This window comes from Callionymus lyra, chromosome 13 (assembly GCF_982586985.1).
Source record: "Callionymus lyra chromosome 13, fCalLyr1.hap1.1, whole genome shotgun sequence".
NCBI classification, from domain to species: Eukaryota; Metazoa; Chordata; class Actinopteri; order Syngnathiformes; family Callionymidae; genus Callionymus; species Callionymus lyra.
Genome location: NC_141830.1, coordinates 2244069 through 2272036, shown reverse-complemented (window position 1 = coordinate 2272036; position 27968 = coordinate 2244069). Strand labels below are relative to the sequence as shown.

The 27968-nt window shown below is 42.8% G+C and overlaps 2 protein-coding genes and 1 pseudogene across 5 annotated transcripts; 1 reads left to right on the top strand and 2 right to left on the bottom strand.

Moving 5' to 3' along the window:
* The first annotated feature begins 941 nt into the window (after nucleotides 1-941).
* On the top strand, nucleotides 942-27968 carry LOC148066960 (laforin-like). Of its 4 annotated transcripts, none has more exons than XM_087805069.1 (3): nucleotides 942-1358; nucleotides 2919-3087; nucleotides 27586-27968. In XM_087805069.1, exons 1-3 carry the CDS (start codon nucleotides 1112-1114, stop codon nucleotides 27665-27667), a joined length of 498 nt encoding a protein of 165 aa, XP_087661195.1. In that variant the 5' UTR covers nucleotides 942-1111; the 3' UTR covers nucleotides 27668-27968. The 4 variants fall into 4 exon arrangements, with proteins under 4 accessions (XP_087661195.1, XP_087661194.1, XP_087661196.1 ...); XM_087805068.1 differs by lacking the exon at nucleotides 27586-27968 and adding an exon at nucleotides 15834-16090; XM_087805070.1 differs by lacking the exon at nucleotides 27586-27968 and adding an exon at nucleotides 14943-15154.
* On the bottom strand, nucleotides 7253-14258 carry LOC148066962 (hydroperoxide isomerase ALOXE3-like). The gene is made up of 15 exons (XM_087805072.1): nucleotides 14036-14258; nucleotides 13790-13837; nucleotides 13284-13488; nucleotides 13141-13222; nucleotides 12963-13082; nucleotides 12798-12901; nucleotides 11402-11574; nucleotides 11191-11334; nucleotides 10926-11129; nucleotides 9678-9764; nucleotides 9440-9606; nucleotides 9194-9315; nucleotides 9028-9128; nucleotides 8794-8964; nucleotides 7253-8723 (listed from the first exon to the last, which is right to left on the bottom strand). The coding sequence occupies exons 1-15, from the start codon at nucleotides 14225-14227 to the stop codon at nucleotides 8544-8546; spliced, it is 2100 nt and encodes a 699-aa protein (XP_087661198.1). The 5' UTR covers nucleotides 14228-14258; the 3' UTR covers nucleotides 7253-8543.
* On the bottom strand, nucleotides 16380-19363 carry LOC148066961 (laforin-like; annotated as a pseudogene).

Sequence of the window (27968 nt, the reverse complement as noted above, 5' to 3'; positions counted from 1 at the left end):
GACTCCACAATAAGAACACAGCCAGATAATCGTCTAACTGCACCTTTCTTGTTATTTTTGTAAATATGATTGTGTATATAATATAGTGCAGATTTATTTTCTATTCTATTTAGATTTTTTCTTTTCTTTTTAATATTTTATTTCTGGGTGTTTTTTTTTTGGTATATTGCTCTTGCTGTTGTTAAAACGAATTTCCCCTCACGGGACAATAAAGGATTCTGATTGATTGATTGATAACATATTCATGATGACAAAGTAACTTTTGATAACATATTCATGATGACAAAGTAACTTTTGATAACATATTCATGATAACAAAGTAACTTATAACATATTCATGATGACAAAGTAACTTTTGATAACATATTCATGATAACAAAGTAACTTATAACATATTCATGATAAAGTAACTTTTGATAACATATTCATGATAACAAAGTAACTTTTGATAACATATTCATAATGACAAAGTAACTTTTGATAACATATTCATGATGACAAAGTAACTTTTGATAACATATTCATGATAACAAAGTAACTTTTGATAACATATCCATGATAACAAAGTAACTTTTGATAACATATTCATGATAACAAAGTAACTTTTGATAACATATTTATGATAACAAAGTAACTTTTGATAACATATTCACGATAACAAAGTAACTTTTGATAACATATTCATGATAACAAAGTAACTTTTGATAACATATTCATGATAACAAAGTAACTTTTGATAACATATTCATGATAACAAAGTAACTTTTGATAACATATTCATGATAACAAAGTAACTTTTGATAACATATTCTTGATAACAAAGTAACTTTTGATAACATATTCACGATAACAAAGTAACTTTTGATAACATATTATTATTATACTTTAATAAACTTTATCATTAACAGTTCATATCTTCTCTTGCATATTTTTATCATTATATATTAATTTTTTGTATCGAAATGAGTGTTTAAGTATTGACACAATAATAGTTCCAAACAATATATTTTATTTCTTGGGTGGAGAGTATTTGACGGAGTGAGACGTCATTCTCTCACAATTGAATCTTTGGCATTATTTTTGGACCTGGTTCTGCTGCAGCTGATCCACCATGTTGTTCCGGTTCGGTGTGGTTCTGACTCCTGGGTCGACTGAGCTGGAGATGTTCGTTTCAGGCTCACGTGTAGAAATGGGTCACTGGGATCCGGAGGACGCGGTTCCGATGACGTCATCGCGGAGCTTCCCGTCCTCGAAGGAACCGGGCCTGTGGGTCGGCGACGTGGTTCTGTCTGAGCCGTGTGGAGACGCTCTGTGGTTCAAGTTCGTCCAGAGAAGAGAAGGAAGATTCATCTGGGAAGGTACTGACGTAACACTCCACAGCCGCCGCATGATGGCGTCATCACCTCGCGACCATGTCTGACGGCGCCTTCTGGCGCCAATAAGTTAAAAAACCTTCTCAGGTCTTTATTAAGGTTTCAAAAGTGACTTGTTTCATTTCAAAAGAGGGAAAACCGAGCTTCAAAAGTCAAAGGTTTGCTTTCTTATGATTTTTAAATATAAATATGATTCAAATATATATTTAGTACAAACAGTTGAACATAAATTCGAAATCAAATCGCAGTATTAACTTTAGCAACTCGTCTGAAGGGTAAACATATGAATGTCTATTTTTGCTCATCCTTGTGTGAGTCTCTGTGCTTCCTACTCCCTACTATTTTCTGCTTTATTTGCATTCCTATTTTTAGGCAAAAACCCCAACATTATTTTGTTATAAATAACAGAATTCTAAATGATTACTTTTCACGGCAGAATGACTGACTTGGTGCATAGTTCTGTTGTTCTATTGTTTATTTTGTGTGTTGTTTCCTTCTTTTATTCTGTAGTAACACCACAACAAATAACATGTTGTGTTTACATTGCGGGCTTAAAAGTTTCTTGCGATACGAACAAAAAACGTTGTAAAAACCAATATAACAAATTTGAAATAGCTTCCTGCATATTACTGTAAACTCTGTCGTCTTCAAAGCTGTGCTTCGACATCCTGCTGATGATAAAACCGCTGAGTTATGATCATAATCTCAGGTTCTTTGAATTGGTGCTCCAGCCTCTAACCGCTTCGCTATTGGTTTACCCCCGAGGCATCGCCTCGTCTCCGAGAAAGCCTAATGGACTCGCCACCCAGCTGGGTGCAGTCCACTACCTACAAAGCAGGGAAATAACCGCCGCAATTCCTCCAACTGAAAACTCAGAGAGAAGGACGGCTGCTGGGTGACGAGGTTAGAGGGCTTCGCACAAATTTGTAGAACCTGCGATTATGTTCATAACTCAGGGGTTCTACATCATTTGGTGCTCTGCCCTATAACCTCTTCGCTATTGGTTTAAACCCAAGGCGAAGCCAGATGGGAAAAATGTACCCCCAGCTGGACGCCCCTCCTGAAGCAGCATCGCTAGGGCCCTTTCGGTCCGGGATCCACTTCCACTGGGGCCGTGGGCCTCGAGGGGGGCACAGCAGCACAAAAGAGCCACTAAGGCTGCCACCACACCACAGGTGGAATGTGCCCTCAGTCCACTATGAGCAGATCCACCCGCTGCTTGGTAGGCCCAGATAATGGCCGATTTCACCCAATGAAAAAACCTCTGGGAGGAGATCGTCTCACCCCACTGGCATCTACCGTGGCAGATGAATAGGGCATCAGAGCGCCTAAACACAGCCACCAGTCGCAAGTAATAGGCCAAAGCCCTCACTGGACAATACTTGCCTGTATAGGAAGATGATTGCACCCAGCTGGGTGGCGAGTTCATTAAGCTTTCTCAGAGAGGATAAACCAATAGCGAAGCGGTTAGAGGGCGGAGCACCAAATGACGTAGAACCACACCCCTTCGAGTACGTGAGGAACTGAAGTGTGTTTTCCTTACAGGTAACGGGCCTCATCACGACAGATGTTTTGACGAGCGGAACGTCCTTGACGGTGTTTACTGTCATACCATCTCTCACTGGATGGAAGAAACTGGGCACACAGACGAGCTGAAACACACCACTGACTTCTACCTGAGTGGGGCCAAGCAGCAGGCCATGCATTACTCCAGGTGAGTCCTTCTCTGCTGCTCCAGTCACAGGTTCATTAAATAAGTTCTTAAACATTCGTAATGTCAGGTCTTAAAAAGACCCTGAATATATTTGCCGAGTCAATGATGAAGGCTAGGCCCCCTCCCTCTCCAACAGATGAAAATGTATTCCAGTATTAATTTGAACATTTCTTTAACTTCCGCTTCCGGTGAGCCTTTGATCGGCTGCTTGAACGTAAGCTCCTGCAATAATTGCCAAAAACAGTCGTTTTAACGACTATTTGTCCGGATATTATGCTCATATCACTAAAGATATGTCTCAAGCATTTCGGATCTATGATCGTGATGCTCTTTTCAACATCAGAGAGTCGATGGAAGATTATAACCGCGACCGTTACCAACGTCCGGTGAATATGTTTCTGGCTCCGCTTCTCATCGATTCGGACTCTGTGGAATATCGTTTGATCTCTCGGCTACGATTTCCACAAGCGATCGAGTCGGTCTGGAGTTCAGGTCAGGATGAGACGCGCAGTCGCGATCGCTCGGAACAACTCTGACGTCATCGATGTTTGATCGACATTCCTCTCACGGCAGAGCATGACGACACATCAGCGCTGCCGTCTGTCCAGACCTCAACAAAAGGTGGTAAGATTTTTTCATTTCCTCGCTTTAATTCGGCTTTTACTACCGAGTTGAACTTCAGTGATAGCTGGTACCCACGTGACCGCTGTTCGCTTCAAAAGATCCCGCTCTGCGCGCCTGTCAGTGACGCGGCGTCATCGGTGCTGAATGTGGGACTTCTTAATGTTCGCTCCATTACTAATAAATCCTTTATTCTTAGTGATCTTTTCACAAGAGTTAATTTGGATGTATTATGTCTTTCTGAGACTTGGCAGAAAGAGGAAGAGTTTATTCATCTGAACAAACTCTGTCCAGTAGGGAGCGCTGTCCTGGGGAAGCCTCGCCTCTCTGGTCGTTGAGGAGGTCTTGCTACTGTTTTTAGGGAGCGTTGTTCTTGCAAAGTGATTCAGACACAGGAATTCACTTCTTTTGAATCTCAGATGATCTTGGTTGGTTCTACAAGACCTTTCTATTGTGTGTCAATCTACCGCCTGGTCCTTCAGTGTTCTTGAAAGACTTTAGTGACTTCTTATCTTCCATTATTCAAATGGAATCTGTCCTTATTCTTGGAGACTTTAATCTTCATTGATGACGTCACATCTTGTTCTGCTAAAGAACTTTTAACTTTAACAGAAGCCTTTAATTTTGAGCAACATGTTTCTGAACCCACTCATCAAAAAGGTCACATTTTAGACTTAGTTTTTACTCTTGGCCTGAACATTTCTAATGTATCTGTACATGATGTCCATCTGAGTGATCATTCTCTTGCATTGTTTAACCTGGACTTCATCCCTGAACCTAAGCCTTTGAAAGTTAGGTCTCAGAGGCGTGTCATCTCAGCCGATACTGCAGACAGTTTTTCTGCTATGTTTGACCGTCTTTCCTTTGATGACTGCCCAGACGTGGACAGTTTGATTCACTGTTTCACTGGTCATTGTGTTGAAATACTGGATCAAGTGGCCCCCTGTTAAATCGAACTTGAAAATTCAGAAAAAACGGTGCCCTTGGACAAATGAAGATCTCCTGAGTCTGAAGAGACTTTGTCGAAAGTAAGTAAGTAAGTAAGTAATATTTATTTATATAGCGCTTTTCGAGACCAGGGTCACAAAGCGCTTAAACAATCAAAACAATACTCAAAAAAGTACATACTTTAAAGATCAAGATAATACTGAGCGTCTCTGGAAGTCCACTAAACTTGAGGTGCATAGACTTCACCTCAGGGATCTGATGACTTCTTACAATGAGATGGTAGAAACTGCTAGATCTGATTACATCAGAAAACTGGTAGCAGCAAATAGGAAAAACCCCAAAGTTTTGTTTGACACGATTAATTCTCTCGTGTCTCCTGCTCCTCAAATCACGCCGGTCTTCTGTGAAGCTGACAGCAATGCATTGTTGAGATTTTTCTCTGGGTGATATTTCGGCACTAGTGAACAAGATGAAACCCTCCTCTTGCTCAGATGACGTCCTTCTTTGTAGGCTTTTTATCAAAGTATTTGATGTAATTGGCCCCTGGGTTACCAATATGGTGAACCTCTCCCTTTCCACAGGGGTTTTTCCCAATGCATTTAAACATGCCATTGTGGAGCCTCTGCTCAAAAAAACAGGCTTAGACCCAACTGACCTCAGTAATTTCAGGCCTATTTCTAAGCTCCCTTTCTTGTCCAAGATCTTGGAGAAGGTGGTGTCTGAGCAGCTGTCTTTGTTCCTGGATCAGAGCGACATCCATGAGAAGTTTCAGTCTGGCTTCCGTAAACATCACTCTACGGAGACAGCTTTATTGAAAGTGTCCAGTGACATCATGATGTCGGCTGACTCTGGTAAATTCACTGTTCTGGTTCTCTTGGATCTGTCCTCAGCCTTTGACACAGTTGATCACCAGATCCTGCTGAGAAGACTGAGGGATGAAGTGGGACTGTCTGGGTCTGTGTTAGAATGGTTCTCATCTTACCTTTCTGGGCGCAGTTTTAGTGTATATGCCAATCAAATGAGGTCTGAATCGGCAGATCTGTTGTGTGGAGTCCCTCAAGGTTCTGTTCTGGGTCCTTTATTGTTTTTGCTGTACTTAGTTCCCCTCGGTAAAATCATTCAGAGATTTCCAGATGTTTCTTATCACATTTTTGCTGATGACATCCAGCTCTACTGCTCTTTTGATCCAACTGAGCCCCAGAGGCTGAACAGCTTAGTCAATTGTTTGCTAGAAATCAAACAATGGCTGAGTGAAAACACTCTACAGCTAAATGTGGACAAAACTGAAACACTGGTGATTGCTCCTGATGATAAGATTCCAGGGTTGAGTCAGTACTTGGGTGACTTAGGTCAGTCTGTCAAACTGAGCCTGAGAAACCTGGGTGTTGTATTTGATAAAGACATGTCTCTTGTTCGACACTGTAGAAAACTGACCAGAAACTGTTTCCTTCAACTGAGAAAAATCTCTAAACTTAGGAAAATGTTGTCGGAACATGATCTGGATCTTATAATCCATGCGTTTGTTTCTTCTCGTCTGGACTATTGTAACAGTTTGTTTTCATGTCTAAACAAGAAGGATCTGTCTCGCCTGCAGTTGATTCAGAACTCTGCAGCCAGAATTCTGAGCCGCTCTAGTAGAAGAACTCACATTTCTCCGGTCCTTAAAACTCTTCACTGGCTTCCAGTTTCTTTCAGGATCAACTTTAAAATTCTGGTTCTTACTTTCAGAGCTGTTCATGGTCAGGCTCCTCCTTACATCACTGATCTTATCCAGCCTTACACCCCAGCTCGGGCTCTGAGGTCTGTGGATCAGAATCTACTTATGGTTCCACGCACACGGCTCAGGACCAGAGGAGAGAAATCTTTTCAGGCTGTTGCTCCTAAGCTTTGGAACGATCTTCCTCTCTCTTTGCGCTTGATGGAGTCGACTGACTCCTTTAAGAAACATCTTAAGACGTTTCTATTTGTTCAGGCTTTTCCTTGAATTTCTCGAACTCCTGTGTTGTTCTCAGTATTATCTTGATCTTTAAAGTATGTACTTTTTTGAGTATTGTTTTGATTGTTTAAGCGCTTTGTGACCCTGGTCTCGAAAAGCGCTATATAAATAAATATTACTTACTTACTTACAATTTGGGCTCCTAGATGTTTAAGATGGTGTAGCACCTTAGTGCGCTTGATGGGATTGTTGAGGCATTTGCAATTCCAACTGCAAAATTTTAACTCACCCATAGTTTCTACTGTACTATGTCTGAAGAAAGTTATGCATAATGCTTGAAAGACAGGAAATAATAAAAATAAATAAGCACACAAAGTGGTTAAGATGTGTACTGATGGCGGACCAGGCATGAATACCAAACACAGAACAAAAAAGAACAATCCCTTAAAATAACATAACCCAAACCCCACCCTCGTTGGCAGAAGTGACCCCCAAACAAGACACGGCCAAACCCTAACAAACACACTCTCTTGGCAGCTTTCATATCCTCCACTACAAACTGCTGCTCCTAACTGGATTGTGTCAATAACACAAATAAGTAAATATTAGTTGCACACCTCTTGAACAAACAAAACTTGACGAAAAAAAATATATATATATATGTTTATACAGTATATATTTGTGATAATGATAATCTATATAAACAAAATGTATTTAACACAGAAACTTTGTAGACAACAACTCACTCAGAGATTTGCTAGAAATCAAACAATGAGTGAAAACACTTTGCAGCTAAATGTGGACAAAACTGAAATTCTGGTGATTGTTGATGATAAGGTTCCAGGGTTGAGTCAGTACTTGGGGGACTTGGGTCAGTCTGTCAAACTGAGCCTGAGAAACCTGGGTGTTATTGTCACAACATGATCTGGAGCTTGTAATCCATGCGTTTGTTTCTTCTCGCCTGGACTATTGTAACAGTTTGTTTTCATGTCTTAACAAGAAGGATGTGTCTCGCCTGCAGTTGATTCAGAACTCTGCAGCCAGAATTCTGAGCTGCTCTAGTAGAATAACTCACATTTCTCCTTCAAACTCTTCACTGGCTGCAAGTTTCTTTCAGGATAATTTTAAAATTCTAGTTCTTACTTTCAGATCTATTCATGGTCAGACCTTCCATCAGTGATCTGATCAAGACTTACACCCCAGCTCGGGCTTTGAGGTCTGTGGATCAGAATCTACTGATGGATCCACGCACACGGTAAGCTTTTGAACGATCTTCCTCTCTCTTTGTGCTTGATGGATCTACTGACTCTTTCAACAAACATCTTAAGAGGTTTTTATTTGTTCAGGCTTTTCCTTGATTTTCTGGAAATCCTGTGTTGTTCTCAGTATCTTGATCTTTAAAGTATATACTTTTTGAATATTGTTTTGATTGTTTAAGTGCTTTGTGACCCTGGTCTGGAAAAGCGCTATATAAATACAAATTACTTACTATTTAAGTCAAATTTCCTGTCCGGGAGGTCGTCTCTTTCCGGCCAAATTGTTCTTTTAAGTTCCCTGTTCCCGATCACCCACTGAGAGACATCATAGTTTGTCTTCCTGTAATCTAATTATTCAAATGTTTTCAGGCGGGGGTCACCTTCTCTTCCGTCTTTCACATCCCTTTTCCCGGGTGTGTCTTGTTTGTTCTTTGATATAAAATTTAAGGTGTGATTTGCAGATAAACGGATGTTTGAATTTTCCTGTGTCGTATCTAATTCTGTTCCAAGCTTATCTTGAAACAGTGTGAATCAGTCTGGAGTGGAATGTTGATTGTTAATGTGTAGTCAAACGTTCCAGCTTCTTAGATCAAGCGAGTAATTGATACTTTATATTTTGATTATCTTTTAGTATTAATTTAAGTATGGCGTATACGTATAGAATCATTTTAATCTAACACTATCTATCTATCTATCTAAATGGTTGTGCTGTTCTCGATGTTGACGGGGTTCAGGTAGGTGTACGGGACCTCCAGTTGCTTGTTTCTTGAGTCAACAGCTTCGCTGAAGTGTGACAACTTTGCCTGAAACTCATTGATCATTATCTTCACAGCAGGTTCGTTGAATCGTTCCTCAGGATATTGACCCAGAGGTACCTACAGAAAAGTAAGAATCAGCATATCTGTGTGGATGAGAAAATGCATAAACATGTGCGAAAAAACTTACAAAATCTGTGTATGTTTCTGAGAGCAGGCGCACCATTGCCACAAATGTGACCGTCTCGCCAATGTTTGGGAGGGTCTCTAAAATGCCCTCCATGGTAGACTGCCCTTTGACGGTGGGAGGTGGCTCCTTCATCAGGAGCGAACTGTTCGGGATGAAGCTCGTGTAGTCGAACTACATTTAGAACAGAGTAATTATGTTTCACTTTAGACAATTGTCACAACTCGAATATCATACCTGGCCTCCATTAACAGCAACGTGTTGCGCAGACACGGTGAATACCACCATAGTGACGAACTTGATCACTTCCTCGACTGCACTGAAGGCGCGAGGTATCCCTGTTTACAGGTCAGCACAATGGTCGGTATCAGTTGCCACCCAGTGATAGTGACGCATTTCATACCTGAGGATTCTCTGGACAAAAAGCCATGGACGAATATCTCATGGATCCAGTCCTGGAGTTCAGTGTCCTTTTGAACATCCTTGTCAGAGGTGTAGAAGTGTTCTATTACCGCTCTTACAAAGCTGCTCCATTAAAAACAAAAATGTTTGTGAAGATCTTCATAATGGACACAGTATATACTGTATATATTAAGACTCTTAACACACTTTATCCCAAAGCTATGACATAACTTGTCAAACATCGTACCTGTTGACGATGTCCCACAGCCTCAGCCCATCATCTCTGTAGTAATAGTTGGGGATGGATTCCAGGCCTCGTGCTGGTATGTTCTCTGGCAGGCACATGGAGCTGTAGGTGTTTTCAGCATGAGACCTTTTCATGAGCTCCATCAAGCCATCGAACCCAAGCGAAGTCTAAAAAAACATGCAAGAATTAGGACAACTTTTAAAGGCTAACATTTTACATGATGCTGTTGAGTCCCTACAATTGTGAGAGGTGCGCCTGGTCCAAGGAGTGCTTTACGGCCTCCTGAGTTAACATGAAGGGTTCCCCGGAAATGTGGTATAAGAAGCTGTAGAGAGAAGAGAAAGAAGGTCATTTGAAACTCTCAGCAGTAACGGCAGCAGATTATACGTCTGTCCGTCTTTCTGTAAGAAAAAAAGTTCAGAGAAATTGAAAGAGTGATGTTAGCTCTTCCTGCTTGCGAAGTACGTCCATTATCTAAAGGAGTTTTGCAATATACCTTCAAACCTGTCCATTGTTGATTTGCGATGTTGACACCTCTTGGCTTGAGAAAGGGTTTCTTCTTTGTTACCACTAACACTCTTGGTGCAACTTAGGCACATCATCAGTGTTGTATCCTGGGTTCATAGGGTGTTTTGTGTCTCGCAATAGACACCCTCGCCCAGGTGACCCAGCCAGGGTTGATCAGGCCCTGGATTGTGTTTAAGTAGCTTATTTAGCCCACGGATCCCCCCGCTTGATCCACAGCCACCTGACGCCTTTTCTGCTGCGTCGGTGATGTCTCTGGAGCCTTTCCTTATCTGCAGTCCCTTCACTCCCAACATTTTGAGTGCCCTGATGAGAGACTGGCCGACGAACCCTCTGCACCCGACCTCGATTGTGTTACATCGTGTCCTCCATCCCCTACTCGGCGTTCGCCTGCCAGCTCCTCATACTTGGCCCTCTTCCTCTCGAAGGCCTCCTCCATTCGGTCTTCCCAGGGGACAGTCAGCTCCAGCAGGACCACTTGCTTTGTTGTTTCAGACACCAGGACTATGTCTGGCCTGAGTTTGGTCACCGTGACTGTTATCAGGGAACTTGAGCTGTCTTCCTAGGTCTACCTTCAGCTGCCAGTCCCGAGCTGTTGCCAGCAGCCCCCCTGCTTGAGTCCTGCGCTGCTGTGGCTTCTCCCCAGCTCTTTGAGCAGTGGGTTTTTTCAAATAGTAGTAAGAGGGTGTGCCAGATCACTCAATGGTTTCTTTGAGTCAGTTCTAGATATTGTCAAGTCACAAAACCTTTCCTTCAATATTGAGAAAAGTGTGAGCAATGCTCCATGTTAGTTGTTGGTGTTTCGTAAGAATGGAAACCCATTCTTCCGAAACAACACATATCTAACAAATACAATCCTTTTTTTCAAGATGTCAACAGAACACATAAACATTTTCTTAATCTAACCTACTTCCACTCACCGGTTTCAGCTTGAAAAACATTTCCTTTGTCTTATTATTACCTTGTAGAGAGGATGAATCCCTGGCAGGTTACGGAGGGTGGAGATCGTGAAGACCTCTGCCATGTAGTGAGTGTTCATGAGGTGATGGACTATCTGATGGTCCATCGCGTCAGCACTTTTGATAAACATCTTGGCAAGGATCCAGTCGGTGTCGCTGTCACTTGGGAGGAAGACTGGGTTCTTCTCAGAGGGTTGCCGATAGAGCTGCAGAGAAAATTAACTTATTGAATCTTAGTCATACAAGAGCACGTTGATGGGTTTTTACCTGTATCGCTATTGGCATCAGCTGTTTCTTCATGTTCAAGTAGAACAAACAGAATCCGTCAACCACATGCATACGTTGTCCGTCTTGAATTCCTGTGATTATTTTCTCCATTTTCTTGTGGTCCACGATAAATAAATTTCCGTCCTGGTTGCATAAATTGTTACATGGTTACATCCCAGAGAAAATTAGATCCAGGAAATCAAACTCCGACCTTCAGCTCCTTCCGCAGAGAACTGCCGTCTCCCAGAAACGGCTTCAACATTTCCTCCGTGACTCGGAAGTTGGAAGGAATCTCTGTGCAGCGTTTGATGACCATGGGGTTGGATCCGTTCAGGAATTGGTACCCAAAGAACTCATCGTCTTTCCAGTGCTCGGTAACGTACTCTAGACGACAGAGTTGTTGAATATGAGCTTCAATTGCATTTTGAAGTTTTCTTGGTAAACTAAGTAAGATTAATACAAGTTAAGGAGAAGATCCATTTGCTAATGGGAACAAAATAATGTGGACTCTTTTTGAAAGCAAGTCCATTTTTGTGGTTTTGTTTTTGAAGGAGTTGCTGCTCAAGATATAAGAGTGGTAGTTATAGACTTTTGTTGAAACATAAATTGTATTCACACAACAAACGGTAGAAAACTGTTGCCTGTGGGAAAAAAAGTGAGTTTTTGAGTGTTTGTACCTAAGAAAAAGGTTCTGATTAAACTGGCTGCGCAAGATTCCAAGATTCACTGTAACGACTGCTAAAGGCTAATTTCACAAGCCCCTTTTTTTGCTGCATCTTGATGTTGTTGTACTAAACCGGTAATTAGGTTGAGGAGGAACTGGTTTCATGCAAATACCCAGTAACATTGGGACCAAGGGTTGACTCAGAGAAATTGAAGACTTTGAAAGAGATTTACAATCCACCCAAACTTCTGAACACCACGTTTACCAGATTCCGTCTTTAGGACGTAAGAAGGTTCTTAAGAAAGGTTATTCTAAGGAGGAGCTCCAAAATATGAGTGATGCATTGTTTTTCTTCTCTACTATCTAGTCTGTTTCTGCCACAGTGGTCTGCAGCTATGAGTGCTTTACAATGGTTTTATTAATCCATGATGTGGACGATACACATTTCCCTGACGCGACTTGACTACTGAGCATTTGGTCGCTAAGAAGGCTGTGAGTTTTCAGCACAATCTTACAATTCCTTCTGTCAAATATCTTCTTACGAGTAATTCTGGAAACACGTCATGCTGTTGGAACACTTATAAAACAGGTCTGACCAGAACAGGATCTATTTCTATGGTAACTCACATGGATCACAAGAATTTTCTGACCAACGTGGAATTTTGTACCAAGGTACATTTTTTTCTCTCTGTGGGCCAAATATTGACCGTATGGGTAAGAGTGTAAACAAAACAAAAAGTCTAAATTTAGTAATTTAGTTTTAAACCAATAACTCCACCTCGCTTCCAAAACCTGAGGGACATCTTTAATTCGCTTCCCCTTATTTTCTTTAGTATTCGGGATTTTAGCAGATTAGCTGTTGACAAGTAGGTCTGAGTCCTTCCAGTTCAAGGTCACTAATACGCCCGATATGGGAAAAAAGCAGCGTTAACCAACTAAGTACCTGACATGGTTGTCCTTTTCCACCAGAAGATTTTCTTCAGGTCTTCGATGCTCTCCCATTTTGATTGAGAAGCCAACAGCCCTTTTAACTTGAGCTCAAAGCCACTAGAAAAATAAGTGTTAATTCAACCATGAATCAAAGCGTAAATGAGTCAAAAATACTCACGTCAGCCTTCTCGTGTGACTTATTTCAGACACTTTGGATGGAGTAAATCGAATTTCTGAAGGTATCTCAGGTACCTCGAGAGGACTGTAGTGAGGTACTCCGTCATCTGTTACTCTCCACCTGAGAAACAAACAGTTGTTATTGTAAATCTCAGCAGACACCTTAAAAAGAAACTTACTCAAATGTTTTCTTCTTGTGGATCAACTCCTTCTTTCTGTGCTCCACCAGGAGAGGGTTGTTCTCCTCAAAGACTCTGGTGGCTGGAATAAAAAAAACATGTTTAAGTAGCTACAAGATTAGCTTCAGAAAACAAATACTGACCATTTCCTCCTCGGAGCTCCAACTGCGTCAGTCGCGATATCCACTTGTAACAGGGAAAAAGAAGAGAATCCCCCTCTGGAGTCTGGACCACGATCCTTGAGCAGTACCACTCGTCTTCTGGCAAAAAGAAGAACGCCTCCTTCTCCACCTTGATCAGCAGGAGGTTCCCCAGAGACTTGGGGGTTTTCACCACATAGTACCCACCCTGAGGTTGATCAAGGGTCACATGTCAAACCAAACGTGTTGATGCAGGTTTAAAGCAACATCTCAACAGGTCAGAGCTACAAATAAACCAGGGATTACTCGTAATAAATACAATCTGTTCCCACTCCAAGTGAAACAGTCTCAAGTCCTGTCCCAACAACAAACAAACGTGAATTATAGTCAGTGTTGATTCCTTAAGATCCCAGATTTCAGAAGACGATAACTGAAGAACCAGTGAAGGAACATCGTTTCCCAGGCTAGCTTTCATTCACAGCAGAAATATGAGAAACCAGGGAACTCACCTGGAGGCTCAGATCATTGGGTCCCCGTGCAGGGTACAGGTTTTGCTTCTACAGAACAGACACACAATATATGTTGGTTTTCTGATGATAATCAAATCATATTTGAAGTATAAGACATTGTCAAAGATCAAGGTTTGTGAGATGAAGACATTGTCGTCAATTAAACTTAAGGCGTTTGTTAATGTTCCAGACTATATTAAATCAAGGTTCTCACAGTAACAGAGAAGAAACCTACTCAGAACTTACTGTCCCAGTCATGAAGTCCAGTCCATAGTTGTCCAGCTCAGTCCGCTCACTCTCCCCCTCGTCTCCGACCAGAGTCACGAACACGTGGTCCATTGTACCCGAGTACTTCAAGTCCCCGGTCGTTACTGCCAACTTGTACTCAGCCATGGTCAGCGATCTCAGTCTAGGCAGGAGATGAGAGTTTAAGGGCATAAATCACCTTCAGCTCAATAGTGTCACTGACACTTACTATAGTCCGACAAATGTGTATCAGCGTCAGGTGCTCGAGCTCGTCTGTGTCCTTAAGAGACCTGTACCACTGACTGAGTCTTTTATCAAGTCCCGAGAGCAGCGTGTTCTCAAGTTTCAAGTCGTACGACCTGTTGCCAGGAATTTCTATTTACGACCTCACTTTACAGCCTCTCACATCAAGAAGATCGTCTCATAGTTCGTTGCTCCAACTGTGAGAAACCATTTAATTATGTTGTGTTTAAACATGTATTTTAAATTGTGTGTATTTCTAGTCAGTGTCAAATAAAAAACACCCAGATATTCTTGTATTTTCTTAAGTTTTTATATCTTTTTAAAAACTTTGTATTTTGTAATTATTATTATTATTATTATTTTTTAAATCCCTTATTTGTCCCGCGAGGGGAAATTCGGTAGTGCTTTTGACAGCCATTCACACATACTGATGGGAGTAGGCTGCACGTCTGCGCCAAGTCTACCATCAGGAGCAATCAGGGTAAAGTGTCTTGCTCAGGGACACAACGACACAAGCTTGTCTGAACCTGCAACCTTTTGGACTGCAGGCAACCGCTCTACCATCTGAGCTATGACGCCCCCAATAATAATTAATAATTAATTACAACATAATCTAAAATATTATAAACTTGTTTATTCTCTTGCATGTGGGCGTCTATGCCAGCTTCTTCAGGCAAGAGGCGAGGGACACCCTGGACAGGACGCCAGTTTTTTTCAGTTCAATTAACATGTTTACTTAGAATAGAATAGAATAGAAAACGTTTATTCATCCAGAGGGGAAACACACTTTTACAACAGCAGCAGCAGGACAATGAAAATAAAGTGCATGGAAAAAAAAGAAATAGTAAAAGAGATAATAAAATAAAATAAAAATAATGGATGATGAAGGACCTTCTATAACGCTCCGTCCTACACTGGGGGTGCCTGAGCAGTGGGTGAAGAGCGTTGTCCCTGATGGAGGATAGTCTGGAGAGTGTCCTCCTCTCTCCCACCTCCTCCACCGAGTCCAGCGAGCGGCCCAGGACAGAGCCGGCCCTCGTGACCAGCCTGTTTAGTCTCTTCCTGTCCCGGTCCGTGCTGCCTGCTCCCCAGCAGACCACAGCGTAGTGGATAGCAGAGGCTACCACGGAGTCATAAAAGGTCCTTAGTAGTGGTCTGCACACTCCGAAGGACCTCAGTCTCCCCATGAGGTGGAGGCGACTTGGGCCCTTCTTGTACACGGCGTTGATATGTGTGGACCAGTTCAGTTTATTGTTGAGGTGAACACCCAGTTAATGTATTTATTTTCCTACTAGAATATGATATAACTTAATAATAATAAGAGAAAGAAAGACGAACCTTCTTCTGGCTTAACACTGTTATTCGACACCATCTTCAAAGGTAAACCGGTTTGCAATGGAGCCCTCGGGAGATTCAACCGACCACTCCTACTCCACTTGATTTCACAACTGATCATATCATCTCTGATGCGTGTTCGTCCTCATGTAATTACAAAAGTCTAGACATGTAATTACAAAAGTCTAGACAAAATTTTTCTAAACAAATTTTCCAACAGGCCTCAAAGCCACCATCATCATCCCGGTTCCGAAGAAGTCGTCCCTCTCCAGCTACAACGACTACCGCCCGATCCGATTACTCCAATCCTCATCTAGTTCTTCGAGCGGCTAGTCCTGCAGCACATGAAGTCTGAGCTCCCCCCCGCCCTGGACCCCTTCCAGTTTGCATATTGGTCTAACCGCTCGACTGATGATGCCATCTCTGCTGCCCTCCACTCAGCCCTCAACCACCTGGAGACTAAAAACTTGTACGTCAGAATGTTGTTCATGGACTTCAGCATCAACACCATCATCAGCAGCTCATCCTCAAACTGGACTAGTTGGGACTCAACACCTCCCTGTGCTTGGACTTCTTGACGGGGAGACCACAGACAGTGCAGGTCGGCAGTAACACCTCCAGCACCATTACACTGAACCCCCCCCTCCCCCCCCCCCCCCCCAAGGATGTGTGCTGAGCCCCCTCCTCTTCACTCTGCTGACCCATGACTGCACCCCATCATCCAGCTCCAACTTCTTCATCAAGTTTGCGGACGACACACCTGTAGACCATCTCATCAACAACAGCGATGAGACGGTCTACAGTTGTGAGGTCAACTGACCACGTGGTGCAAAACAATAATCTCCACCTGAACGTAGAGAAGACTAAGGAGGTCGTTGTGGACTTCAGGAGAGTTGTTAGAATAAAATTATTATACACTATACGTATACGCCATACTTAAATTAATGCTAAAAGATAATCAAAATATAAAGTATAAATAACTCGCTTCATCTAAGAGCTTAAACGTTTAAATACACATTCACAATCAACATTTCACTCCAGACTGATTGACACTGTTTCAAGACAAGCTTGAAACAGAATTAGAGACATAACACCGGTTATTTAAAAAAAACGTCTGTTTGTCTGCCTTTTCACACCTTGGGTCGTGGATCAAAGAACGAAGTGGCACACATCCGGCAGGGGGGGCTGGAAGACGGAGGCCCCCACCCGAGATCATTTGAATGATGGATTACAAGAGGGCAAGATAGGAAGTTCTCTCTGCGGGTGATCGAGACACAGGCAACTTGAAAGAACCATTTGCCGGAAAGAGACGACCTCCCGGCCTGGAAATGTGTCTTAAATATCGCAACCTTTTCTCCGGGACTATTAAACTGTACAGTCGCCGAGAGGAAGTGTGTCCGGTTGCGATTGTAAAACTTGTATTTTGTTCGACTTGAAGCGGTGAATAAACGACCCGTGACACACTCTCAATTGACCATCTTTCTCCACAAAGCGAAGTATAAGAACTTGAAGTGACGGCGTGTTGGAGCGACCGGAACGGACTCCTGTTTTGACCGTTTTAAATGGTGCCTTGACGACGGATTCGTAGTGGAGAGTCTTTGACAAAAAGCTCTCTGAGAGAGCGATGGCTGCTCGTACACGTCCAAACTTCTGGAGGAAGTCTGCTCGAGCCTGAACCAGAGCTACCTCGTCGATGTAGACGGCCGGCTGCTTGAAGGAAACAAAGTACTGGACTTTTCTCACGCTCCAGCTGAAGACGTACATGAGGAGGCCGCACACAGCTGCCGTTGATCGGCCAACGCCGGCATTACAGTGAAGGTAGACGGTGTGACCGTTCTCGAGGAGGCCATGAAGAAGAATCACAGCCTGAGGAAGCATCTGTACTCAGCCTGGAATGAAGACACCGTCTTCTAACCTCTGTTAGCTTCATGCAAGACCTCAACATGACATAAGAAGATGGACACGCGTGTTACGAGACCTCACCCTCGGAAACCTCTGGCGTCGACATCCACACGTAGGCGAGGCTGTGTCTTGGTACAGACGCGTCATGGTCTCTGGATTCATGGATTCTTCTTGGGTCCTCCTGCAGCCGTGTGAGTTTTTAACAATGTCTGCTTCTGTCTGGAAGTTCATCACTGCAGTTATTCCCAAGTCATGTTTCATCTTCACGGTCACGTGCTCAAGTTGTTGGGGGCAGCTGCCGAGCCAAACTCTCGGTAGAACCCTGATGGAAACAACAAGATAAGTTTCCTTATTTGCTGCTGGGTTGAAGAATATAGGTCAGGGAAGCTTGTGAGAACAACGACCTGCACAAAGTCAGAAGATAAAAGTATCACCACCTTCTTATCTTCCCATGATGGCTCACGGCTGGAAAAAACTCTGGCTCGTGTCCTGGCTTGATACGCAATACCTTTGACTCTCTGGTGAACCTGTGAAACATTTTTGATTTGGTTTTTTCTTCATAATCTGGAGCCAGAAACGACCCAGCGAAAAAAATCATGATGGTTTTAAACAGACATTCAATTTAAAAAGTAGCTCCACTTCCTCCATCCTGATCCACAGCAAAGCTTTTAGAGGCGACCTGCTCTCGGCTCATATTTCTGCTTGTTTTAATGAAATAGTCCAAACCTGACCCAAAATGGAATGGCTTCTTGAGTCGGGCTCTGGTCCAACTCTCGATTAAAGGTAATGGAAATCGTCCATATGTTGGATTATTGCTGCTGTAGGTGAGAAGTGCTTCCCTTGCTGTTTTCCAACTCTCCCGATTCACAACAAATGAGGTGGAGAAGAAGCATGAAAGCATGACATACGGCCCAGGTGATTGTGGTTGTCAGGTCCAGGAGACTCTTGAAAAGCTTTTAGAAGGAGGATCCAAAGACACACGGCTCAGGGTCCCGGAGACTTGATGCTGATGTCAGCAATGACGCGACATTCTCACAGTCCTGCCTCCAGTATAAAAAGATGGACGACGAGGATTGAAAGATTTCATCTCTATGTTTGTAAACTTTATAATTATATTTAACTTTACTTAAATACAATTTTAATTAAAGAAAACTTAATTAAAACGTTACACTTTTGTTGACTAAAACTGAACTAAAACCTTGAAAACTCTAACTAAACGAAGACTAGAAGTTCCAGGTACCTGATATTTATTACATTACTAGAAAGATTGCTGTTTTTTTTTCTGTTTTGACACATCGTGATGCAGAAGAGTGTGATGTTGTGGTAAATGGGTCACTGACTGATGTGTATCTGACGTCATCAATGGAACCATAGATGTCAAAATAATGGCTGATCGGTGAAGTAAACATTGAAAATGCTTTACCACAAGCTATTACTGCGGAACTACTCAAAAACAGGTGCAGGTCGTCCTATCAGTTTTATCTTGACCTTTAAAATGTATACTTTATTGAATATTGTTTTGATTGTTTAAGCGCTTTGTGACCCTGGTCTGGAAAAGCGCTGTACAAATAAAAATGACTTACTTACTTACTTACTTTTGGTATGGTGTTCCTTCAAGCAGCCACATGTGAAACTCCTCCGCATCGCCCCAAGCATCTCAGGTTCACCGATGTTTCGCCCCTTAACCTGTACACCCCGCCTGACTGGGGCAGAGAAGACTGACTAGGCTTCGCCTGAGGAAAGGTTCCAGCCGTGAGCTCTCTTTATCCACAGCCATCTTGAGCTGGATTCGGCTACTGTGGCTATATCGCTGGTGGCCTTCTTCAGTTGTTTGGGCTCCAGCCCCATCCTCTGGGAAATAAACGCACCGACTTTGCGAGAAAACCGCGGCAGCTGACTTCAATGCGGAAGCTTGTTACGTGCCATCCTTTTGGGACGGCTTCATCAATCAGGTCTTGGTACTTGGCTTGCTTGATGAGCCAAGTCCATTCTTTCTTCCCAGGGCCCTGTGAGCTCTACCACTATGGTGTTGTTTGTGCTCCTGGACAGCAAGACCATGTCTGGTTGCAGTGAGGTTGCTGCACCGTCCTGTGGAAAGACGAGTTCCCTCTTCAAATCCACGTTCAGCTCCCATACGGGGGCACGTTGCAAGATAGAAGGTAGATGCTTTACCATTCTGCTAGTCGTATGAGACGTCTCCCCTTCCCTTAAGAAGGTTATGGTTTCAAGCAGACAAGCTTGTTTGTTGTTGGCGTTGACCCGTTGCTGGTCCACCCAATTAGCAATTTCCAAAAGGACCTTATCATGCCATCATCTGTAGCGGCCTTCTGCCGCGCTTTTGGGCACGCCGTGAGGATGTGATTAAGCGTGCAGGCAGATGCTGCACATTGCATGATGACCCTTAATCTTTGCCCCAGATCTTCATGTTGGTTGGGGTGGGCAACAGTTCAGTCACAGAATGCAGGAGAAAGCTCAAATTATCTTGGTCCGTTTGCCCCAGCTCCTTCCAAGACATTGGCCGCTCCTGTGCCTGGTCCCACTGCATCCATCGACCGTGAGAGGCCATTCCGATTGCCTTCACCCGACAATCCTCTACTGCTGCCTCCCAGACTCTTTTAATGACAAGGCCTCTTTTGGCTCCAGCATCAGCTTTGCCCCACCTGCTCCCCCTGTAGTGACCAAGGCCCAGGTGTCCCTGGCATATAACGCCTACGATTTCCTGGTGTTTCCAGTGGGATTCTGCATCGATCACAGCTTGTTGGTGCTTCCACTTCCTGCCGCATTTAATGTTTTTGCTTGCGTGCCGGACCTTCCCATCCTTGGACAAAAGGAGTGTACTGACTGCCCTTGCCTTAGTGGCCTTGATCTCCTCCACCACTGGTGAAACAGGGAAGCTTGGATGTATTGCTATACAGGTTAACTGCGCTAAAAGATGGAGGAACTCCCAGCCATTTTCACAGAAACTTGCTGCACATTCTTTCCAATCCTTCTACTTGGGACATGGGAAAGTCGTACAGTAAGAAGGGCCATTGGCGTATTGAGAGCACCATACTTTGAAAGTGAAGATTTCAGTGAGTTGAGGTTAGTTGTTGAGGGAGAAGATGGAGGGATGAAGAAGAGTTGATACTAACCGAAGACTGCAGACATATTTATTTGAACCACAACATTGAGGGAGTGATGAAGAGTCTGATGGGGATGAGATGAACATGAGTAGTTTCCATAAACATTTTAACACTAAATAGTTCTTCACATAGTTGCCCTCATAATAAAAAAATATTAACTATTTGTTGGACGACATATGGATGATTTTACATTAAATATTGAAGCATATCTCACGGGAATACTAACTAAAACTGAACAGGCCAACAAAAATCCACAGACTAGATTTAAAAAGGGAAAAAATTAATTAAAAAGGAGCTTGAGGCACAGAAGTTAATGACATAAGTTTGGAGCACTTTGCGTTGAGAGGGAAGCAATCATATTTTCCTGCGAGAGGAATTATAAATAAGAGGGAAAGGGCATGGTTCAAACTTAAAGAGCAACAAAGAGCCAGAGCGTTGACTGGAGGTCTGACAGGGAAAGAGGCCATTTTCATCAGAGAGAGACATGTCTGCCTTTGTTTCTTTGCAGCCCAGTGAACATGAAGTGGCTTTTTTAAAGTAAGTAAGTAAGTAAGTAAGTAAGTAATATTTATTTATATAGCGCTTTTCGAGACCAGGGTCACAAAGCGCTTAAACAATCAAAACAATACTCAAAAAAGTACATACTTTAAAGATCAAGATAATACTGAGAACAACACAGGAGTTCGAGAAATTCAAGGAAAAGCCTGAACAAATAAAAACGTCTTAAGATGTTTCTTAAAGGAGTCAGTAGATCCATCAAGAGCAAAGAGAGAGAAGATCGTTCCAAAGCTTAGGAGCAACAGCCTGAAAAGATTTCTCTCCTCTGGTCCTGAGCCGTGTGCGTGGAACCATAAGTAGATTCTGATCCACAGACCTCAGAGCCCGAGCTGGGGTGTAAGGCTGGATAAGATCAGTGATGTAAGGAGGAGCCTGACCATGAATAGATCTGAAAGTAAGAACCAGAATTTTAAAGTTGATCCTGAAAGAAACTGGAAGCCAGTGAAGAGTTTTAAGGACCGGAGAAATGTGAGTTCTTCTACTTGAGCGGCTCAGAATTCTGGCTGCAGAGTTCTGAATCAACTGCAGGCGAGACGATCCTTCTTGTTAAGACATGAAAATAAACTGTTACAATAGTCCAGACGAGAAGAAACAAACGCATGGATTATAAGATCCAGATCATGTTCCGACAACATTTTCCTAAGTTTAGAGATTTTTCTCAGTTGAAGGAAACAGTTTCTGGTCAGTTTTCTACAGTGTTGAACAAGAGACATGTCTTTATCAAATACAACACCCAGGTTTCTCAGGCTCAGTTTGACATTGAATCATTTGAAATTGTCTATTTACAAGAGACTCATCTTAAAAATTCAGACCAAAGAAAGCTGAAGTGCAGTTGGATTGGTCAGAATTATCGGTCTTCATTCCACGGCAAGTCCAGGGGAGTGGCTATTCTGTTGCACAAATCAGTCCCCTTTGAATGCACAAGAACAATAACGGATCCAAATGGGCGTTATCTTATTGTTGTTGGGAAACTTTGCCACACTCCAGTCATGGTCATCAATGTGTATATTTGGAGGAGACTTTAATTGCTGGCTAGACCCGAAACTCGATCGCTCTTCTATTCGAAGTTGTTTACCCTGACGGTCAGCCAAAATTATCCAAATGTTTAAGGAGCAATTTTCAGTAATTGACCCTTGGCGATATCAAAATCCCACCGCTAAAGCCTATTCATTCTTCTCAAATGTCCACCACACTGTCACACGTATAGATTATTTTCTTGTTGACAACCGATTTCTGCCTGAGATAAAATCCACCACATATGAAGCAATTGTTATTTCAGATCATGCTCCGGTCTGATTCACACTGTTTCAAGATAAGCTTGGAACAGAATTAGATACGACACAGGAAAATTCAAACATCCGTTTATCTGCAAATCACACCTTAAATTTTATATCAAAGAACAAAGCAAGACACACCCGGGAAAGTGGGAGTGAAAGACGGAAGAGAAGGTGACCCCCGCCCGAAAACATTTGAATAATTAGATTACAGGAAGACAAACTATGATGTCTCTCAGTGGGTGATCGGGAACAGGGAACTTAAAAGAACAATTTGGCCGGAAAGAGACGACCTCCCGGACAGGAAATTTGACTTAAATAGTAAGTAATGTCCATGGCGCTTTAACAACCGTCTTTTGTCAAATGAAGACTTTGTTAACTCTATATCAAAACAAATAGATTTCTTTCTTAGTGTCAACAAGACCCCGGCAGTGTCAGCTTCACTGCTATGGGAAACTCTCAAGGCCTATATTAGAGGTGAAATAATCTCATACACTAACTACGAGAGAAGATTAAAAAAGACTAAAATTAAAGAATTAACAAAACGCATCAGTCAGCTGGACTTGATCTACGCATCCTCCCCGTCACCTGACCTCTATAAGGAGCGCCTTTCCCTAAAAACTGAATTTGAACTATTATCCACAGACCAAGCGACTGAGAAGCGACTCCAGGACCGGATGATACTCATTAGAATTTTATAAGAAATGCTTACACAAATTAGCTCCAACCTTGGTCGACATGTTTAACGAGTCACTTAAACTACCCCAAGGTCTTACACAGGCCTCTATTCCCCTCATTCTGAAGAAGAACAAAGACCCTCTGTCATGTGCTTCTTACCATCAGCCTCTTGAATGTTGACTTTAAACTGTTATACAAACTTCTAGCTTTACGTCTTGAGTCGTCACTCCCGGTAATTATTTCTCCTGATTCGATTCAATTTCAATTCAATTTTATTTAAAGTGTCTTATCATAAGTAAGTAAGTAAGTAAGTAATATTTATTTATATAGCGCTTTTCGAGACCAGGGTCACAAAGCGCTTTAACAAACAAAACAATACTCAAAACAGTACATACTTCAAAGATCAAGACAACACTGAGAACAACACAGGAGTTCGAGAAATTCAAGGAAAAGCCTGAACAAATAGAAACGTCTTAAGATGTTTCTTAAAGGAGTCAGTGGACTCCATCAAGCGCAAAGAGAGAGGAAGATTGTTCCAAAGTTTAGGAGCAACAGCTGAAAAGATTTCTCTCCTCTGGTCCTGAGCCGTGTGCGTGGAACCATAAGTAGATTCTGATCCACAGACCTCAGAGACCGAGCTGGGGTGTAAGGCTGGATCAGATCAGTGATGTAAGGAGGAGCCTGACCATGAATAGATCTGAAAGTAAGAACCAGAATTTTAAAGTTGATCCTGAAAGAAACTGGAAGCCAGTGAAGAGTTTTAAGGATCGGAGAAATGTGAGTTCTTCTACTAGAGCGGGTCAGAATTCTGGCTGCAGAGTTCTGAATCAACTGCAGACGAGACGATCCTTCTTGTTAAGACATGAAAACAAACTGTTGCAATAGTCCAGACGAGAAGAAACAAACGCATGGATTACAAGCTCCAGATCATGTTGTGACAACATTTTCCTAAGTTTAGATATTTTTCTCAGTTGAAGGAAACAGTTTCTGGTCAGTTTTCTGCAGTGTTGAACAAGAGACATGTCTTTATCAAATACAACACCCAGGTTTCTCAGGCTCAGTTTGACAGACTGACCTAAGTCACCCAAGTACTGACTCAACCCTGGAATCTTATCATCATGAGCAATCACCAGAGTTTCAGTTTTGTCCACATTAAGCTGTAAAGTGTTTTCACTCAGCCATTGTTTGATTTCTAGCAAACAATTGACTAAGCTGTTCAGCCTTTGGGGCTCAGTTGGGTCAAAAGAGCAGTAGAGCTGGATGTCATCAGCAAAAATGTGATAAAAAACATCTGGAAATCTCTGAATGATTTTACCAAGGGGAATCAAGTAAAGCAAAAACAATAAAGGACCCAGAACAGAACCTTGAGGGACTCCACACAACAGATCTGCCGATTCAGACCTCATTTGATTGGCAGATACACTAAAACTGCGCCCAGAAAGGTAAGATGAGAACCATTCTAACACAGACCCAGACAGTCCCACTTCATCCCTTAGTCTTCTCAGCAGGATCTGGTGATCAACTGTGTCAAAGGCTGACGACAGATCCAAGAGAACCAGAACAGTGAATTGACCAGAGTCAGCCGACATCATGATGTCACTGGACACTTTCAATAAAGCTGTCTCTGTAGAGTGATGTTTACGGAAGCCAGACTGAAACTTCTCATGGATGTCGCTCTGATCCAGGAACAAAGACAGCTGCTCGGACACCACCTTCTCCAAGATCTTGGACAAGAAAGGGAGCTTAGAAATAGGCCTGAAATTACTGAGGTCAGTTGGGTCTAAGCCTGGTTTTTTGAGCAGAGGCTCCACAATGGCATGTTTAAATGCATTGGGAAAAACCCCTGTGGAAAGGGAGAGGTTCACCATATTGGTAACCCAGGGGCCAATTACATCAAATACTTTGATAAAAAGCCTACAAGGAAGGACGTCATCTGAGCAAGAGGAGGGTTTCATCTTGTTCACTAGTGCTGAAATATCACCCAAAGATACAGCAGTGAAGGATGACCAAGAGGAGGAGATGGGCTCAGAGACAGTAGGGGTTCCCAACAAAGGGGGAGAGATTTTCTCTTTGATCAATTTAATTTTGTCAATGAAAAATCTCAACAATGCATTGCTGTCAGCTTCACAGAAGACCGGCGTGATTTGAGGAGCAGGAGACACGAGAGAATTAATCGTGTCAAACAAAACTTTGGGGTTTTTCCTATTTGCTGCTACCAGTTTTCTGATGTAATCAGATCTAGCAGTTTCTACCATCTCATTGTAAGAAGTCAACAGATCCCTGAGGTGAAGTCTGTGCACCTCAAGTTTAGTAGACTTCCAGAGACGCTCAGTCTTTCGACAAAGTCTCTTCAGACTAAGGAGATCTTCATTTGTCCAAGGGCACCGTTTTTTCTGAATTTTGAAAGTTTGATTTAACAGGTGCCACTTGATCCAGTATTTCAACACAATGATCAGTGAAACAGTGAATCAAACTGTCCACGTCTGGGCAGTCATCAAAGGAAAGACGGTCAAACATAGCAGAAAAGCTGTCTGCAGTATCGGCTGAGATGACACGCCTCTGAGACCTAACTTTCAAAGGCTTAGGTTCAGGGATGAAGTCCAGGTTGAACAAGACAAGAGAATGATCACTCAGATGGACATCATGTACAGATACATTAGAAATGTTCAGGCCAAGAGTAAAAACTAAGTCTAAAATGTGGCCTTTTTGATGAGTGGGTTCAGAAACATGTTGCTCAAAATTAAAGGCTTCAGTTAAAGTTAAAAGTTATTTAGCAGAACAAGATGTGACGTCATCAACATGAAGATTAAAGTCTCCAAGAATAAGAACAGATTCCATCTGAATAATGGAAGATAAGAAGTCACTAAAGTCTTTCAAGAACATCGCCGCAGGACCAGGCGGACGGTAGATTGACACACAATAGAAAGGTCTTGTAGAACCAACCAAGATCATCTGAGACTCAAAAGAAGTGAATTCCTGTGTCTCAATCACTATGCAAGAACAACTCTCCCTAAAAACAGTAGCAAGACCTCCTCCACGACCAGAGAGGCGAGGCTTCCCCAGGACAGCGCTCCCTACTGGACAGAGTTCGTTCAGATGAATAAACTCTTCCTCTCTCTGCCAAGTCTCAGAAAGACATAATAAATCCAAATTAACTCTTGTGAAAAGATCATTAAGAATAAAGGATTTATTAGTAATGGAGCGAACATTAAGAAGTCCCACATTCAGCACCGATGACGTCACTGACGACGCCGCGTCACTGACAGGCGCGCAGAGCGGGATCTTTTGAAGCGAACAGCGGTCACGTGGGTACCAGCTGTCACTGAAGTTCAACTCGGTAGTAAAAGCCGAATTAAAGAGAGGAAATGAAAAAATCTTACCACCTTTCGTTGAGGTCTGGACAGACGGGAGCGCTGATGTGTCGTCACACACAGTGAGAGGGATGTCGATCAAACATCGATGACGTTCGATGACGTCAGAGTTGTTCCGAGCGATCGCAACTGCACGTCTCATCCTGACCTGTACTCCAGCCCGACTCGATCCCTTGTGGAAATCGCCCGGTACTCGAGAGATCAAACGATATTCCACAGAGTCCGAGTCGATGAGAAGCGGAGCCGGAAACACGTTCACCGGACGTTGGTAACTGTCGCGAGTGAAGTCCTCCATCGACTCTCTGATGTTGAGAAGAGCATCACGATCATAGATCCGAGATGCTTGAGACATATCTTAAGTGATATGAGCATAATATCCGGACAAGTAGTCGTTAAAACGACTGTTTTGGCAATTATTGCAGGAGCTCACGTTTCAAGCAGCCGATCAAAGGCTCACCGGAAGCGGAAGTGAAGAACAAAAACAAGACACTAGACAGTTGAAATAAGACTACAGTTGATTAAGGAAAAATAGATCCCAGCAATTCAACAAAGAGCAAGAAACAAAACACTGTACAGTGAGCAATGGCGAGGAACTTCCTTTTAGAAGGCAGAAACCTCGAGCGGAACCAGACTCATTGTTGACGGCCTGCCGCTTTGAACGGCTGGGAGGAAGGATGGGGGGGTAGACAGATGGATAAGGAGAGGAGTGAGGGAGGATATAGTGAGAGAAAAGAGGAGAGTGTAGGAGGGTCCATGGGGGTGCTGGAGAGAACTCGGGATCTGATGACGATCAAACAGGCTTCATTAAAAATAGACAATCTTTTTTTTAACTTGAGGAGGTTAGTCAACATAATCTATACCTCATCCAGTCACATAACTGCTGAAGCTGTTATATCTCTTGACACAGACAAAGCCTTTGACCGGGTAGAGTGGCCATACCTTTTTTACACTCTTGACAGATTTGGATACAGCAAGAGATTTATCAACTGGATTAGATTGTTATACGCCTCACCTCAAGCCTCTGTGCGTACATACAACAGTAATTCAGAACACTTTTCCCTCTACAGATCCACCAGACAAGGATTGCCCTTTGAGTCCTTTGCTGTTTGCTATTGCAGTTGGGGGCTTTCTTACCATGTAAATAAATGATGCAGCAAGAGTTGAACCGTGTTTAAATCAAACCTCAGGGGAGTTGAGGTCTTAAGGTGGCTTTGAGCGGAACCAGACTCATTGTTGACGGCCTGCCGCTTTGACCGGCTGGGAGGAAGGATGGGGGTAGACAGATGGATAAGGAGAGGAGTGAGGGAGGATATAGTGAGAGAAAAGAGGAGAGTGTAGGAGGGTCCATGGGGGTGCTGGAGAGAACTCGGGATCTGATGACGTGGTGAAGATCCTGGATCAGCAGCAGCTCTGGAGGTGGATCCCTGGATCAGCAACAGCTCTGGAGGTG

Excerpts from the sequence above, each read along its gene's own strand:
- LOC148066960 (XM_087805068.1), top strand. The coding sequence starts at position 1,112 with ATGTTGTTCCGGTTCGGTGTGGTTCTGACTCCTGGGTCGACTGAGCTG. Across the intron at positions 1,359-2,918 it reads AGGAAGATTCATCTGGGAAG|GTAACGGGCCTCATCACGAC; the intron begins GTACTGACGTAA and ends TTTTCCTTACAG. Across the intron at positions 3,088-15,833 it reads CAGGCCATGCATTACTCCAG|GCCTCAAAGCCACCATCATC; the intron begins GTGAGTCCTTCT and ends ATTTTCCAACAG.
- LOC148066962 (XM_087805072.1), bottom strand. The coding sequence starts at position 14,227 with ATGCCCTTAAACTCTCATCTCCTGCCTAGACTGAGATCGCTGACCATG. Across the intron at positions 11,130-11,190 it reads TGATGCCAATAGCGATACAG|CTCTATCGGCAACCCTCTGA; the intron begins GTAAAAACCCAT and ends TTTTCTCTGCAG. Across the intron at positions 9,607-9,677 it reads CAGGCGCACCTCTCACAATT|ACTTCGCTTGGGTTCGATGG; the intron begins GTAGGGACTCAA and ends ATGTTTTTTTAG.